Source organism: Cygnus olor, chromosome 2 (assembly GCF_009769625.2).
Source record: "Cygnus olor isolate bCygOlo1 chromosome 2, bCygOlo1.pri.v2, whole genome shotgun sequence".
NCBI lineage: Eukaryota > Metazoa > Chordata > Aves > Anseriformes > Anatidae > Cygnus > Cygnus olor.
In genome coordinates, this window is record NC_049170.1 from 58837607 (window position 1) to 58855757 (window position 18151).

Here is an 18151-nt window from a genome sequence, read left to right on the forward strand (position 1 = left end):
CAACACACTACGCCCATGCGTTACACTGATCTATTTCATAATGGTCTTTAGGGTTGGGAAAGGCATACTGGGTGCTGCCTTCTCCGCTGTCCCCACTGAACCACCTTCCCCATGCCTCCAGTATTGCCTGAATGCCTCCCTGCCTGAATGCGCAACAACATCCATAACACTACCGTGAGGCACTCTTGACTTAAAAGGAGGAGGGGAGAAAGATTTTTTTTTAATGAGTTATTTATTAAATATAAATATTTCATATCAGCATATGAATTAGTTATGTAGTGACAGGTAAACTCCAGATGGTGCCAGCTTGATCTGAAACCTTAACAGAATCTTCTGAGAAACCCACCCGTATTAGGGAGTTGGGCATATAATTGTATTTTTTGGTTCTGAAACTAATTATTTCTTGCATTCCTAATTTAGTTATTTACTTTTAAGAAAACTTTGGGGTTTTGGCATCTGTTAAATATCCCAAAGGATACATCTGCAGAACACAGAGGTAAGAGAAAGGAGGAGGTTGTGCCCGTCCCCTTTCAGTCAAGACCTATCCGAGCTGGTTAGCACACTCTGCCAGGATGGGGCAAATCTGCGTTCAGGTCCCACTTGCACCCAGAGAGACCTGACCTTCTCTCCCTCCTCGAACTGAATGAGCCATCAGGTTACAGGAAAATTGAGAAGAAATCTCAGATTTTTCTGCTGGCAGTATTTCTACGTGCATGAAATCCATAAATACAGCACCACACGCCCATCTACACCAGCATCCGATCTCCACCAGTAGAGAGCAGCAAAGAAATTGGGACATCCCATAGAAAAATGAGCAAGGACAGATTTACCTCCTTCCCTAACAGACCCAAGCAGTATCTGCAAATCCCTCACCGAGGTACTTCTAAGTCAGAGCTGTTTAATAGCAACCAAAAGACCTAACAACCACCACGAACATCTGTCTTTGGGTACCCTTCTTAAACTTGCACGTTCCTTCACTTCTGAAGCGGTGTAATTGGAGCAAGCACTGCAAACACAGGTCTCCCTCTTTGAGAGGGCATCTAAGCCACTGAGCAGCTTTCCACCTGGCTTAACGTGCATTTCCTTTGTATTTTATACCACGGAGAAGAAGGATAACAGCAACAGATTAATTCCAGTATACACCATCTCCTGCAGGCTAGGAGCTCTTCCAGGAGATGAGTGATAAACATTCAAATCATCCTGAGGACATAAAGGAAATACAATTGGCCTCCCACACTCTGGGTAAATGCCAAGTTTCTCAGAAAAAGGGTTCCACTCTCCTCTGGCCACATTCTGTAAACATACACTTTCAATTCCTTAGCTTTCGGAAGTATATAAACAAATTCAGACCTTTTAAGTGCTGAAACTGTTTCAACGTGCTGTTATTTCCATTTTGACTAAGACTACTCAGCTGCATTGACCCATTTTGCAAAGCCTTGTCCTACGACTGTATTTTTCAGAGAGCAATAAAAAACAAAAAAATCCACAAGAACAAAAATCTTCAAACCCAAGTGTTAGCTCTTGCAGTATTACAGCATGTATGAATGCAGCACTACAAAGACAAGTTCACTAGATTTAGTCAGAGATCCAAAGAAGTGGAATGCAGGTGAAGACTTCTGCCAGTTCTTATTCTGCCATAGTAATTCTTATTCTACCCAAATAGTCTAGTCTAGACTAGATTAGATCAACAGAAAATCATTAAGTCAAGTCCAAGTACAACCACAACACAAGTACAGTTCAGTGGTAAATATCCAGACACATAAATCATAGAGTTAAAGAATGGTTTGGGTTGGAAGGAACCTTAGAGATCATCTAATTCCATCTAATGTCCAGGGATGGAGCATCCTGGAATCAAAAGACCAGGTTAAAAATGCATGGAATAAGAATCTGGATGCATTTACTGATCTTAGATTCAGTACTAGCAGAATGCACTGTACAAACATCAGGGTGACAATTCAGTATTCACACAAAGCGAAGAGCCCCATTCCAAGAAATTTTCCTCCAGACCATTCAAGTGCCTGGAAGGATTCATCCCATCTACAGGCTGTGTAGCAGGGGACTTCCAAAATTGTTCGTATTTAAGTGACCATGAAAAAGAAGTGCTAAATTGTCCTTCTGCACTGCAAAGCACGTGCTTACCTAGCCCAAATCAACCATTTACTGTGAAGTCAAAGAAGTTTCCATACACTGCACTGGACTCAGAAACTAGTAGTCAAAAATATTAGGTTACTAATTCTGCCACTAACACTGCACATGACACTTTCACTACTTTCAGCCCACCTATCCATCTGTATAACAGTTACGCACCTGGCCTGGATGTGACTGGAACAAGACACGGCATATTTAACGTTTCAAAAGTGCCATGAAATCCTCCCGTGAGAGGTGCCTAAGAAGCACACTTATTGTCATTAGAAATAGTTGCAAGGTTTTTATGGGAAACCAGAATCTAAATGCTAACTGTCAAAGACCTCTGAAGCGTAACAGCTCAATTTATTCTTAATTTGATTATTTGTATTTGAATACAGCATGAATAAATACCCTAAATTACAGATAGGTTTAATCTAATTTGGAAGATGGGTATTTGGAGAAGCAGTTACCATGAATACAGCTGATATAAAAGCCTACAAAATCATGAAGAATAACTCCTACAGAACAATGTACAGTGCTGAGAGAGACAGGAACGTTGGTTTGGTGTTTGTGCGCGCGTGTGGTTTTTTTTTTTTTGCAGTTAAAGAACCAGTTATTAAAATCAGATACGTGGCTACAGGTTTAGTTTTGCTACCTTCGGTGCGTGTCCTAGGAACAGGCACCGGGGCTGGAGCACACACACCTCTGTCCCCACAAGCCCAGGTGTGCCCTGCAGACACAGCTGCACATGGCACACCGGCAGGACACCAGCCTCACCAGCTGTGAGCATTACACCAGGTCCACAGGCACTTTACGCCAAGCTGATCCAAACGCACTCCCAGACACGTCTGTTTATATGGATGGCTTCACAGTTAGGTCTCAATCCTTCCTCAAGACCCGCACGTTTGCGATCCTTATGAGGGAGGCAGTCACCTTCGTGGAGATGTCCAGGGAATCATTACTGCTGCTAGAATAACACTTGCACATGCTGACAATGAAATTACAAGTGCCCTTCCTACTGCTGTGAGCAAGGCTGTGGAGCTCTCCCTAAGCAGCATCAGAAAACCCAGTATTAATTGTCCCTTTAAGAATGGAGAAGCAAGGTTATAAGTGTTCTTGCTTGAAGGAAAGCCCTTTTTACAAAGGATCCCTGTTTCCCTGCCTCTCTAGATTCTATTAAAAGCTTGCTGCAGGAGCATTTCAAAAGGAAGCTCTTTACAAGTTATTAATTTGGCTCCATCAGGCACTTCCAGACAGCGGGATATTTGCAGACACTACTAATTTTCGTCTTCGCGGGACCTGCTTTTGGAAATCTATTTAACTGAACTTTAACTCAATCTATTTAACCGAACCTCCTTAAGATGTTTAATGTCTTTACAGCTTATTTTCTTGGAAGTTTACACATCGCAGATTAGGACCAGAGCTGAAATTCCAAGAACAAGTAACTAATTATCCTCCTCCCACCACAGAGTGCTGCCACCAGATTCGTTAAAGTTGGTACATTCCAGCTCATTTCCAGGTTTTCCGCTGAGGACTAGCGACCTGCGTTATCAAAGCTGCATCTGGAATCCCAGAATACAGAAGAACATATGCTCAGACTAAAATTAATCACATTATACACGCTATATCTGACATTGGCAGCACAGACAATTTGGCAAGAAAAGCTTGTACACGGCTTTCACTCCAGATCCAAAAACTGCACTTCATACCTGTATGCGCTATATTTATATATTTTTAGCCCTGGTATTCAACTGTAACTAGGATATAACATTTTTCTTTGATCCTAGGCAGGAGTTTACAGACATACCTCATAAATATTATGTGATTTGCATCAACTTTAGAGCTTCACTCGTGTTGAAGAGTTAATCCAGTGGGCAAATTTGGTCTTCCTCCTCTTTTCACCACCCCTCATTTGCATATCAGTCCATTAGGATTGTTCTTACTGCCTTGGCACAGCTGCAGGTTAAACAGCTTTCATGTTAAGGAGCTCCTACAACAGCTCTCCCACACCTTCACATGCGCTTGCACAAAAACTCTCCAACTCCCATCTTTTCTTAGGTGTGTAGTTTGAGATAGAGAAGATAAATTCATTAAAATTCTGGGAATTGACACATGTAATTTTATATTACCCACAACTTTTGCCCATGGCAAAAAAAACCACCTGCAGGTCTGTCATGTTCTTTGCAGGGGTTCACGGAAAGCTTACGAGCAGCATGTGCAGTCTCCTCTTCCTTGTTACCATCTACGTTATGAAACAACCAGGTGCTTATTAACAACGTTCCCCTAATACTCTTTTTGCCATGACAGCAATAGCTGTATATTCCAAAGCTGACACTCTACTGAAAAGAGGAGGCATAAATAGGAAGGAAAAAAGGGTCTGTACACCGGGCAACCCTCTGTAATGAGGTCACCTGTGCTGTGAAGAAAATTATAGGGATAGAAATCAAGCTGAACCCTGAAATCTCGACACTAACATATAAAAAAGCACAGAAACAGATATTCAGGCAAAACGGACTGGATGGAAATACATATTTCTTTCAAGCAAAAAGGAGTATTTTTTCCTATCTGTATCCAATGCCTAATTGCAGCACGCTGAAAATGGATTTACGGGGCACTTAAGCCCAGATGGTACACCCTCGGGAGCAGGCCTCTGCAGACACAGAAATGTGAAGAAATGGTGGGAGAAACAAAGTCCACGCGGGACATGGATGTGATAGGGCTGAATCATAGCTGGGACAGAAGAAATCCTAGAAAAGAAAGAGGGGGAAAGCAGAGAAAACATTAAGGGGATGAATTTTAAAAAGGGAACAGGGGTTCAGCAGCCAACAAAGTAGAAGTGATTGCTAACAGCATCAGAATCATGAAATCAATAACGCACAAAGAAAGAAGGAAGTCACCCAAAGCCAAGAGGAGTGGAACAAATATCCAGAGCAAGCCTGGAAGGAGGAAGAAATGGGGTCAGAATTGCAGGTGGAGATAGGTTTACGTGGCAGCGTGAAGACAAACAGCTCGAGCTTCAGGCAGCAAGAGATGCAGAGCCAATAAAGCAACTCAAGGTAGAGAGGATGATGTGGCTGGAGCAACAAGAAAAAGGTGACAACGATGCAGTCAGGACAGTGTACAGGAGGAATCGGGGGGGGGGGGGGGGGGAAGTCACACACAAGAGCAGTGGAAGCCAGAAATAAAACAGGCAGCCACCCAGACTACAGCAGTCAAGCTAAGAACTGCGGCAACATCTTAAGGGTTGGGATTCGTGTTCTGAGATGAATCACTGGTGCTAAGAAAACTCCTTTTGCTTGTTTCCTCTCCCCACCAGAGTCTTTCGCCTCCCTCCCGCCTTCTCCTGAGCTATCCTTGGCTTACCCCCGCGCGGTTTTCTCAGGGCTGAGAGATTTTAAGGAGCGGCATCCTTTTCCTCCCCAAGAGCTGTGTCCCCCCCCCCCTAAGATTTCAGTTAGCTGTATGTGAGCTCTCTCCAGCCTTGGCTGCATCTGATTCTTTCGTGAGTCACCTCCCCCTCTGCAAGGGAGGCAGGCAGGAGCTGGTCTGGAGCACACGCAGCTTTCTCAGTCGTCTCAAAGCAGCACAGGAGGCTTCTTACTCCTCACCAGGAGCCTGGGCACAGTCCAGCCCTCGGCATGCCAGATACCTCACGGGGGATACCAGCAACATCAGCACGAAAAAAATACACCCTGGGAAGCAAGAGAAAGTGAAAAGGGCCCCAAATTCACCGAGAAGAGTTCCCTTTTTGGTCACCCGATCTGCTGATACCTTACACGTCATCTTAAGCGTGCAGCCAACAGCTAGCAGCATCGTACGGGTTTATCTAAAGAGTCGAGAGCAACTCACTGTCCAAACAGCTTTAAAACTTTCCTGCACCTAAGAAGCAGGCGGCAGGGTCATGTCACACTCGGGGAAAAAAAGAGAAAAGCTGCCAACACCTTGCTGCAGCAGCAGGGACACAGCTAAGCTGGGGAGCCTGGGGAGCCTGCGAGCAAAGGCACCCTCACTGGGCCTGCTCCTACCGACACCCGCTTGGGGCTCCTCTCCCCAGCGGCCGGGTACTGAAGGAAGACACGCTCATCTGCCAGCTATTCTTAGGCTCACCGGAGAAGCGATTACAGAATTACTGGGTTACATAATCTCTTTTATATAATCGGTACGAGGCACTTCACTTACGCAACGCGAGCCGGGCATGGGGAGCAGGCAGCCGGCCGCGATAACCCCTTCCCCGACAGCGGGAGACGATTCGAGTCAACTGAGCGTTTCAGAAGCAACAGGGGACAAACACCTGCCCTCGGCCTGGGGAAGGCACAAGCATCGCCCACCACGCTCACACTGATCCAGAAAACACACGGAGCAGGGCCTGCCCGCATCCCAGGCGCTTCGGGATGCCAGAGCCAAGGGATGTGACACGGCGCTGAGTGCTCGCTGGGATCAGGCAGGGCGGCTCCGTTGACTTTTAATGGGCTTTGGATGGGGCCCAGGATTAGGCCTTTAATAAAAATAGGAGGTCAAGATTACCACAGAATTAAAATAAACTTAATCCAAATGCCCTTGGATTTATACCACGGCCATGCCCGCAGCTTCTGCCTGCAGGAAAACCTGGGCAAAGCTGCAAGAGGAACAGGCTGGCTGTTGCCACACAGAGCTCACAACGTGCGTCACTGCAGGCACTGGGGACAACTTCACCTCTCCGAAGGTTTGGGGCATGCTCCAGTGCATCTCCTGGTGCATTTTCAGTACCCCACCCAACGCCTTCTAGCTAACACTGGACATCTACACAGACCATCATTGTGTATGGGGTAAAACAAGACCCAATCTGCTAATGTTTGCTCAGTGCTTTAAGAAACAAGCACCAGAAGCGTTACCTTCAGTGAGATGCCCATTTAAGTCCTGCATACTGAAAACATGAGGTGTTTCATGAAATACAAGTTGTGAGATCTGGAGATTGCACCTGCAGGCCCTAGGATATTTTACCATTACAGCACACAGCGCTGGGCATTGGTCAAAGTTCAATTATAGCTGTGGACTGCTGCCACTGAGGGAAGACACAGAACTGTGAACCCCCGCAACAACAGGGTATCTACACTGCTAAAAACAAAGTCCTCTTTCTCTACGGACCAAAGGAACAGAAAACAGAAGACAGAATCAAGGCTTTGATCTCAGCTCACCTCCTTCGAATGACGCTCAAATCCAAAGGTCTCTGCCTTGGCATTTTCTCAGGGTTATGAAACTAGCGGTATTTGGCTATTATTTAGCACTTAACTGCCTCCTCTGCTCTCTGGTTTCCCTAGCAAAAACGCAGACCATCCCAAACAAGAGGTAGGCAGCCCCCTGGCCCCAGCGTGGCACACACTGCTGGTTTAGGCAGGGACACGGGCACAAGCTTGGGAATTGAGAGTGCCATTGTTTCAGTTACATCAATGAATGAAGCAGCTCAACGTCATCTTACACCACCTCGAAATAAGGGGTGACCCAGTTCTGAGGAGGTTTAACTCAACCCCGTATGCTATTATTCCTTCTGTATTACAGACGGGAGATGTGAATCGTTGTAGTCAAAATGCAGAGCAGAGGAAACTCCGGGTCCCTCACACAAGACCGTGCTGACACACATTTGCCTGCCGCTGCTACCCCCGGATGAGCCGCTGTCCTCGGCACTGCTACTTCTCAAACCCCTGAAAATCACGGCTCTTGTTAGGGATATGACATTTGCTTGGGATAGACAAGACAGCACTCAAGATGGGAAAAGCTCACGTCAGCTTTAAGAAGAAAAGCAAGCCATACAGAAGCAGATTTAAGACTTCTCGCACCTCTGTTCTCCACTTTTTTCCTCCCCCTCTTCAGGCTAGACAGCTGTCTGACCACTTGAAAGCATGATTTTCAGAGTGGAATGTTTCTTCTTCTGTTTTGGACTGAAATCTTGCCAAACTTAATGGCATTGAACAGATTAAGGTAGAATTTTAAGCCTTCCCTGTACTGGTTTGAACCTACTGCTCCAAACATAGTGACGAAGTGCAGCCCTGAGCTGGGAACTCAAATTGTAAGAGAGCCAACAGTGAATTTCTGGATCTCACACCAGTACTGAGATAATTATCTTTAGCGATGAGCAATACATTTTCCCCCTCGAGGAGCACAAAGGAAAGAAAACACTTGCCTGACTCATCCTTACCCGGTTCTCACATCAACAGATAAAAGCATGCTTAAAGTCACCCGTGAGAAGCGCCTGCGCTGACTTTCCTCATTTACTGAAATATCGCAGGGAAGGCTGAAAGGAATTTGCAAACCACGTTAATGTTTTGTTTCATTTTTCTATCCACTATGAAATTTAATAAAATTAAATAAAAAAACAATGAGTTACACCTGGACAATTCCTCTGGTGGAGACCATTATACCGTGCATTTTATTGCACTGTCATTCTCCACGAGGAGTCACTGTGCAGTACAAGCACTGTAACTCCAAGCTTCTGTGCTTACACTGAACGGATTGCACTCAAAGCAGTGTGGCATAAACAGCTACACTTCTCTGTTTAGGTGAGTAGTCTCTCTTATCAAGGAAGGGGGAAATACAGACTCAGGTCAGGATACACGAGAGAATTTTGTTGGTCTACCTATCTTGTGTAAAAAAGACAAATATGCCAGGAAAAAAAATAAAAATACACAAGTTAGAAGCAACTTAAACACACCTTTGCTACTACAGCTCATTGTCTCCCCACCCAATATACATACCCAGACAAAGCCAGCAGCCAGAGACCCCTGCCATCCTCCCACATGCTATGTTCCTTTCACTTAATATTTTCTTTTCAGGGTTCACACAATGGCTTGGGTTGGAAGTGACCTTAAAGGCCATCTAGTTCTTCTTTCTCTGAAGAAGATGCAAACAGACAGGAATACACATAACTAGAGAGGCATGGAATGATGATAAATGTGCTTGCCTTAACCTAATGTACTTGAAGGTCAGACTCATGCAGGTATGGGCTGCACATATGGATGGATGTGTGTGATCCTAACCTCTAATGCCACCAGCACAAGACCTGAGAAGGACAGATTCACCCTCTAAACTCTTGCCAGCTATTAAGTTGCATGACACCATCAACATCAGAAGCAGGAGACCTCTGGGGGCTGTTTTTGTCTTGTTCTTACCCACAGCATGGGAGTAGAAAAAGATTCAATCAAAAAAGGTAACAAACGGGATTGTTCCCAAGGACACACAAGCTGTCAAATCAGACAAGCGGTGTTGTGCAAAAATTCGTAAACAGAGCTGTTTTCCTACATGAGCAGGAAAAAAACCAAACTGCTTACAGAGGGCAAGAGAGCAGCCAGGGCTGGAGTCAGACTGGCACTGGGCAGGGTGCGCTCCTGGTGCCATGCTTCACCACGCTCCAAGAACAGCTGTTCTCCACAGTCATTAAACTTTGAACCTAAGGCCACATCACTCCATCATTACTTCTCTCCTGGATGACGACCAGGAGCCCCCCACCTGACAAGAGGCAGCAGCAGTGCCGGGCCTCAGCCCTGATCCAGCTCCAGTACAAGTGCTTGGGTTGATGTCTCACGCTGTCTTTCGTGGTCGCTTTCAATAAGAGGGATGCAACCGAGGTTCTCTCTTTCAGTCCTGCTTTTAATTGATCCTCCAAACGAGAGAGCCCCATAGGATGGAGGAGGAGCGCCAGAGGAACGCCGGGTTGGCCATCACTCACCAGCTGGACTCCAGAACTACAGCTTCTCCTGCAGCACACCTACCAAGGGACCCTCTGTGGACATGCTCTAGTGCCACAACCCCTCAGCTGCCCCACTGAAAAGAAAGGGCAGGGAGGTCATTAGCTCCAGGTCGAGCACTTCAGCTCCAATGAACACTTGGCAAGTAATGTGGGAAAACAACAGAAACATTTTCTGGAAATGTCAGTCTCAAGAGCATCTTCCAATGGAAACAAAAAACAGACTCAGCTAGTTTTCCCTTTTAGCAGTGTGTGGAGAAGACCTGTTTTCTGCCCCTTGCTTATCGTTACAAATGCAGGTATTGTCTGTCCTGTAACTCCAACCGGAGGTGACGGCTAACATACTGAAACAAGTGTGCTACCAAAATAGGCAGTCCTGCTCCAAATCATGAATTCCTTCTCCTTCCTTGCAGCAAGTTTTGTGATGCTACTGCCGCACAAACCTCTGCTGAACCAAAGGAAAACTACTCTTTCGCTTTTTCTCATCCTCTTTTTGGTGACTTTAGTTCTCCATCGCATCAGTGGGTTGATCTGATTCCTCGGCAGCCGCGTGATAACCAGACCTGTAGGAGCATGCAGCTGGCAGTGGGGTTAGGAAGCACCCTCGTCAGAGACAGCCCACCCCACGTTAGATCAGGTACAGATTAGAAACCACTTCTTGCTAATTCCTCTCCTACAAATCTGCCAGACTGAAAGCTGAGTCAGAGAGAAAGAGGAAGAGATTTTTCGTCAAGTTATTTAAAACACGGGTTTAGTTAGCACCTATTTAGCACAAAGCTGAAGACACACTTGAGAATAAAGACATTGTTAACTTCCCAGTACAAACTTTTCCACTTAATATGCAAGAAGCCTCTCAAGAGGCATCATTCTCATTAAAATACACACTTCTGTGTCTTTTGTAGTACTTCACTAATGTCAGGAAAGTGACAATATCCACTATTTGAGACCTTATCTTTCTCTTGCCTTGCAAGTGCTCTTTCAGACCTACAACTCTGGGTTGTGACCCCAGCCTCCAGACAGAGCTAAGATTTGTTGCCCAAAAGACACTACTCAAGGAAAGAAAAAAAAGATGCTTTTAGAAAGTTTTTTTTTTTTTAAACCACTTGCTAGTCAGAACAGAGTTTTTATTTGCCGTAATAAATATTAATGGGATTTCAACAAAGCCTTCAGCAAAACACACACACTGTGGAAACAGGTACACTGCTGAGGACACAAACTGATGTGGCACCTTCAAAAACGAGGCTGGCCACTGCTTTCTGAAGTGTGTCTTATTTAAATGGATTTTACTTTATATCACAACAGATTAGGAGTACGCAGGCAGCTACCTTGGCTGAGCCAGAAATCAGATTTTTTTTTTTTTTTTTAATTCAGTAACATAAGCTCAAACATCAATCTGCTCCTGTCCATAAATTCAGCCTACACAGATGAGAAGGGCAAACCTGTATTTGGGCACACTTACTCCAGTTTTTCCTAACCCAGTCCTATTGTAGTAAACCAAAATAAGTTTGCATTAAACCAAGAGTTTCCTTGAAGCCTTATTTTCCCTCCACTGATTTTAGCCAAGACCATTTTAAAAGAGCAGCTTAAGCCTAAAGGCATACTTTGGTCAAGTTTAACACATCCGTCCAGACACCTGCATTAGCTGAGCGGGAAGTACCAAGATCAAGAGCGTCAGAGGACTTTCTTTTTATAGAGAAAGCATGACGGAAGGTGCTAAACATTTCTGACTGCTTTAAAAAAAAAGTAAATAGGTTTTATAGATGCTTTTTTCTGATGGGGAGAGGAAAACACCAAAAAACCCACTGCACAGCTATTCATGCCTTCCCTTAAAGAATGCAAATAGCACTCGGGCACCTTGCTTTTCCCTTCCCTTCCCGCAGCTAACACGAATCCTTCTCCTCAGCAGCAGGAACGAAGTGAGAAAGGGGTGTAAGCTCAGTCCTCCTGCCTGGAAATCACAGCCCATCTCGCTGCTGTCAAGAAGCAGGAGAGACTTGCCAGCACCAGTTGGATCACGAAACGATTAATCTTAAGTAAGTTCTCTCCTGCCTTCACTCAGCAAAGCAATAGCTACTTCCCATCCAGCAGCAAGACAGAAAAATAAAAGACTGCCTAAGCTGCTAAGCCCCTATGTAATAAAACTAACAAGCAGCAGAGAGTAAGCGGGCACGGCCACGCTAACAACTCTCTCGCAGAAACTCTAGTACAGCCTCTTCCCATCGCAGGTTGAGGAAAGGATCACGCTTCTCGCCACTTTTGCTTATGCAAAGCCCATAGAAGTTAAAACTTCTGCACTCCATCAACAGGACAGCATCAGTGGGCTTTCATGGAGAGGGACACTGGAAAGGTAACCTCGGTGTGCACACACATTGAGACGTGCAAGGGTACACACATTCCTGGAACACATACATAAAGGAAACCCTGACAGTGAATGGAAAAAAAATAACTATATGTATATATCAGAACCTGTGAGGATTATTGGGAAGATGCCCACAACAATCAGAGCTCTAGTTGTGCCTATCATCATCAAAAGTTGGTGGTTTTTTTCCCCTCTTTAAGACTGGTGTTCTTGCCCATCTTAATGGGCTTGTTCCCACAAAGGCAAAAATCTGCAGAATAGCCAAAGATTTTAGGCTTACCTTATATGCTAAAACCTCTCCTGTTGAAATCCATTTACAAAAACAATAAAAAGCTTCACACAGCAGTTACCCAACTGGGAAGAAGCTGGCCAACTTTGCTTTTTATTTAGATGAATCTTACACGACAGACTGTCACAAGTGCTTGAATTTTATTTAAAGTTAAAACATTTTGCTGGTCACATTACACGTCTGTTCTTCTGTTCTTTAAGAAAAAAAGGCACTTGACTCATTTGTAGTATCTCCCATCTGACAAGGTAACGATAATTACACTCACCATTTTTTTCCAACCATCCAATTATCAATATTTCTATCAGCATACACATTATAATTTCTAGTAAAGAGAAACTGAGCATGCAGAAACTAGTTCCAGGGTTGCTTTGGACACACTGGAGGCCAACCAGAAGCTTAGGTAGCTAAAATTATTTGACAGTTTTCAAGAGCAAGGCTACCCAGCAAGCTACAAACCGAGCTGCCCTCAGCAGAAGTAACTCTACAACTCCTCCTGGACTACCACCAGCAGCATCATCTGCTGGGCTTCAACAGCTCAGACCAGCTTTCCATCCACGAGCTCAGCATCAGCCACTCAGCTTAGCCTGGCACACCTGCAGCTGCAGGAGAGGAACAAAAAGCACTCGTTCTGAGAAGCAACCCACCAGGAAATAGCATGGTGCCCACATTCAGGCTGAAAACAAGCTCACTTAATCATACGGGGGGGGGGAAGAGGCTGGTTTAGTTTTATTTTATCCCATCCCAAAGACAATGATACTCATTAAAGCCAAATGTGAGCAAGCCTTGGGATGTCTGAAGAAATAAAATCAGAAAATCTTGATATATACCCCGGACTACCAAACAGACATCACGAAGGCACTCAAGTCAGTCCATTAAACTGAGAGCCATCTACCTGTACAAAGCTGAGACAAAATACAGTCCTAACAGAGGAACTACATGCTGCACTAGTTAGCAGGACTGCTGACTGAGCAAGCATCCCAGCAAATGCTGAATGCACTACGAGCTTGCCAAAAATCCAGCCTCTTGGAGAAACATGGAGTTTCAGGCAACTGTGGTTAATAACACACTGCTACCTCCAGGTAGCTGAATTAATTTGAAGGAGAAAGATGGATGAATATTTAATAGTATTCATTTCTTCCTGCAAGAACCAAAATTACCTATCTAGTCATCCATCTCAAGAGTTCCTCATTTTAGCTTACACATTCAACCAGACAACAATGACAAAGTTGTGAGCAAAACTTATGGCATCTTTGGCTCCTCTCCTCACAACATCGTCTTCTCAGAGCATAGTTATCTGGGTCTTTGAGTTGGGGATGTTTCTCCCATGGGGGGGGGGGGGGGGGAGGAAATAGGAATAGCATTGTAAAAGTCTTTGTAGTTATAGTGGGAAAACAGTTGTCAAACAAGAAAACTCAGAATTAGTCCCTTTTTCCTGCCAACACGGCACTCTGGGTGTTTCTGTAATTACTGTATTTCAAGCTCTTCTAGAGAAAGGACGAGTGTCCTAGCATCAAGCGCCAGCAGTTTCTTACATGTAAATCCTGTTCTGATAACAGTGCCTTCAGTTGCCTTGGTGCGATCAGCCACCAGTGTGTACCAGCACCTTCCCCTCAATCCCCCTTTCTCATCTTCTCCCTTAAATTAGAAGCAGCAAACAAAACGCGACCTCCCCAGGGGAGTGTGGTGCCGTGGCTGGAGTCCAACCTGCGAGTCACAAAGAAGCGCTCAACACGCCCTGAATTTGATGTACACCTCCTGCTGAAGGAGTTTATTCCTCTCACCGGCATAAACAGAAGCTTTTAGCATCCGTTCGGACAGAAAATACATGCACATCTTATGAGTATTTTGCGTAATTTAAGTAAGGAGAACTTTAAACATCAAACTACTGCAAACTGCTGTGAAGGGCTAAGTGGCTTTTTCCCCCCATTATTCGGATAATAGTCAAAGCCATTTGCAAAATGCTGAATGAAAAATATGTTCCTCAGCTAACACTTAAATATTAATTAAGATCATGTAGAGAGTGCAAATAGATTTAAAAAAAAAGTAACAGTGCAATCTCAGATAATAGCCAGTACAGAAGTCAGCATAGAACACAGCAAAAGTTTCAAATACCAGTAACCTTCTAAACAGCCAGATGTCTCTGATTAGTTATTTAAACTCTCAGTGTTCTGTTTCTGGGCTTTTTCCCCCCCCTGTAGAGCACAACTTAAAACAATTTGTATTACTTCTTATTTACGTCTCATTTAAAAAGGTATCTTAAGTACTTCCAAAAAAAAAATAATAATCCACAGACCCAGATGGCAAAACAAACATTCTAGATCAAAAGGAAAAAATAAAACACACCAACAATCCACCATTAAAATCAGTATAAAAGCTTAAATAACAGCACCATGGGCTACATCCAAAGAAGATTTATGCAAATTACTTTTTCAGGCAGGCAGGATCTTTTTCAACAGAACACACATTACAGAGCGGAGACACCTGATCACGCTGATCCTGGCCACGCACAGATGAATAATCCCCTCTGGGGAACTCCATCGCCCATTTCATTAATCGACATTTTGCCATTTGTACTTTCTGAAGAGCTCTGGCAGAGTCAAGGAGCGATCACGGGCCAGGCCCTGGGCCAGGTTTACAGCCCGGGTAATGAGATGCAGCCCAATTAACTTCAAAAGAGTTGCATTTGTTTACATTAAATGGCAATTCTGATCAGAGCATTTTAATGCGATGATAATGGATGACATAGTGGGCAACATACCAGAAATCGTTCATCTGTGTAGGTGGCATAAACATATAGTAAACACCGTATTCATGAATTATATTCATTACCAAAAACAGTAATTATACAAGCCAGCACTCCAGTTTCTATGTGTGGGTTTGTTCGGATTTTTTTTAACTATTAATTCATTTTCTGCCTAAACCCCACGGAGGGTTCTGTGTTGCCCCCCATGGAGGCAACACAGCTCGCCGCATCTCCTAGACCTGCAGCTGGCCAGCCTGCGAGGAATCAGGGCTTTATAGAGCCGCGAGCATGTCTCAGACAAGCCCACAGGCATCGCCAGAGCCATCTCAACAAGTGGAGAAGGCAGAGACCAGCAGCAGGAGCATGATGGCAAAACCACCGTGGGGACCGAGGGTGGGCATCGGTGCCCTCGGTAGCATGCCTGAGCTTCGAAGGCAAGAGAAGAGCCAGCTCCCTGCCTCGCCAGCAGGCAGACGTGGATCTTCCTGCTAAAAAAGGGAAGAGTTTTCCTGCCCTGTGACATAATAAGGTGGCACAAATCCCCTCTCTGATTAACGTGAGCTGCTATTTTGTTTGCTGTAAGTACCGAAGCCACGCTGCCAAGGCTCTCCAAGAAGTTTAGCACGCTGCTCCTCACGCCAAGGCGACGCCAGTGCATGCCTGCCTTCCCACCTACGTTCTGCCCACAAAATGATACTCAAAAAATAAAAAAAGGAAAGAAAGAAATAGCCACCTTCCACTCTCATCCCTCCTGAAACACACCAGCTGCTTGGTTTCGCTCGCAGGGCCAGCCACCATTCACCAATACCAGCATCCAAGAGCTCCGTACCCCTGCCTGCAGCTCCCTTCTTGAGCCCAGCTCTTGGCGAACCACCCCGTGGTGACCCAAAAAATAAAAACGATAAAGGAACGAAGGCAGGTTGCTGCCGGCAGCGACTCCCGGGGCACCCCGGCAGCGACACCCGGGGCACCCCGCGCCCCGGCAAAGGTCCTCGCCTCCCACCTAACCACGGGGGTCCCGGAGCCCAGCCCGGCCGCCCCCTGCCCGGCCTCACCTCCCACAGCAGCGACAGCAGCAGCGCGACCCCCGGCTGCAGGCGCCTCATGTCGCCCCGTCCCCGCGGCGCCCCCGCCGCCTCACACACGCCCTGGCGCTGCCGGCAGCGCCATGCCCGGCGCCCGGGGAAGGGGCGGGCGGGCAGCACAAGGAGGGCAGGGCGGGCGGCACAAAGAAGCCCAGCACCGCCACCACCACAGCGGCTGAGGGCGGGGAGAGGCGGTGCCCGCCCCGGTACCGCCCCGCTCCGCTGCCCGGCCGGGAGGAGGCGGTGGCCGCCTTCGCCCCTGCCTCGCCGGCGAAGGGTGGCGGCGCCCGCAGCGCGAAATGGCGGCGTCTCTCTACCCGCAGATCAGCCCCCGGCGAGCAGCCCGAGTCCCCGCGGCAAATAGCGGGGGGCAGCGCAGGGAGGCCCTGAGGAAGAGGAGGAGGAAGGGGCAGCGCTGTCGTACGGGTGGGGAGCCAGAGCTGCAAGGGTGGGCTTCGCCCCTGCATGTGTACCTTTGGTGCTTCAGGGGGGCTGTGCATTCATCGTGGTCATTCACATGCTTTATTAATTATCAACAGCCCTTGGCCACCTTGTCTGAAAGGTCTCAGGACATGCCTTGAGCTGAGGTGCACCCTAATGTCCTCAGTGGGCCCCATGACAGATGGCCGGTGTAATTATGTCGTGGATGTTTCTTTCACCGCCACCTTGTCATGGTGCTTGGAGCCTCCTTTTCCAAGCCCTTTTCCACCCTTACCACAGCTAGACCTGACGGTCCTTCAGGGAGGGACAGCTGCCCTTCAAATTTAGGTGGGACTGGAGTTTACCGAGGTGTTCTGTGTTAACAGGAGAGCTAGCTTAGGCCTTGGGAAAATATCAAACTGGATATGAGGGGGGAACTCTTCACCTTCTCCTGCTGCCATCTGAATAACAGACCTTTCTCAGCAGCATTTCTGAAGGAGGTGTACACTCCCACGATCCTGTTGTGGGCTAACGATTTTAAAATGATTAGCACATCCTTGTAACGCACATCTCGTTCTGTGCTTCCCCATTGTCACAGTCTTCAAGGAAGAAACTTGCTGCCTCCTGATGCCAGGTTGCTCAGTGAAATGTCATCAGGTGGTTATTATTTCCGTATGGTGAACTTTGGAGGAAGGCTTCTTCACAGAGGCTTCCAGCTGGCACTGTTAATCATACATCCTCTCAGGCCCAGGTCATACGGTCTGTATAACAGGTATCTGTACACTAAGAGATTCCCACACACCGTATGACGTTATGTACTTGGAGGTAACCGGTACAAGTTTTACCTGAATGACCACTGATTTTGACATCTCCATTGAGATGTTTATTTGTCTCTATTTGATGCCAACCAGTCCAAAACTGCGAGGTATTTTTCAGATGAACACACACATCTCAAACTGAATTTGCTAGAAGATGCCTAAGGAGATGTGACAGCCATCACTTTGTCCAACAGTAAAGGCTGGATGAGGTAACTTCTGAGCTATACACACAAATGTCTATAGAAGTCTGAGTTTAGAAGTCCCACTTTATTTAACCTGGGGTATAGAGAAAGAAACAATGTGTTTTAGGTATCCTCTAGAGTAAGTCAGCTCATGTTGCCTCAACATACAAATACAAAGTCTGGAGTCACTTCAGAAAGGTTTCAATGTATAGAAGTTTGAAAAGGACATACACAGCTGTCTGAGATCTGACAGTTCATTGCTTATTTTCAGAGCCCCATCCTAGCATAGACTTTAATGCTGAATTCCCTTCCCACCCCTAAATTCTGTGTTGCGTGACCCGTGAGGCGATCTTTTAGAGACCCACCAAGTCAGGATTACTCTTCATGCAGAAACCAGTCTGCCCCATTTAG

At 46.0% G+C, this 18151-nt stretch overlaps 1 protein-coding gene across 1 annotated transcript in view; it reads right to left on the reverse strand.

The window, feature by feature from the left end:
• The window catches only part of VOPP1 (VOPP1 WW domain binding protein), a 72448-nt gene extending 55930 nt beyond the window's left edge, over positions 1–16518 (reverse strand). Inside the window, exon 1 of the mRNA XM_040548284.1 lies at positions 16291–16518. Within this exon, the coding sequence (XP_040404218.1) occupies positions 16291–16341 (51 nt within the window). The 5' untranslated portion in view covers positions 16342–16518. The remainder of the gene's footprint in view (positions 1–16290) is intronic.
• Between the last annotated feature and the right edge of the window lie 1633 nt (positions 16519–18151).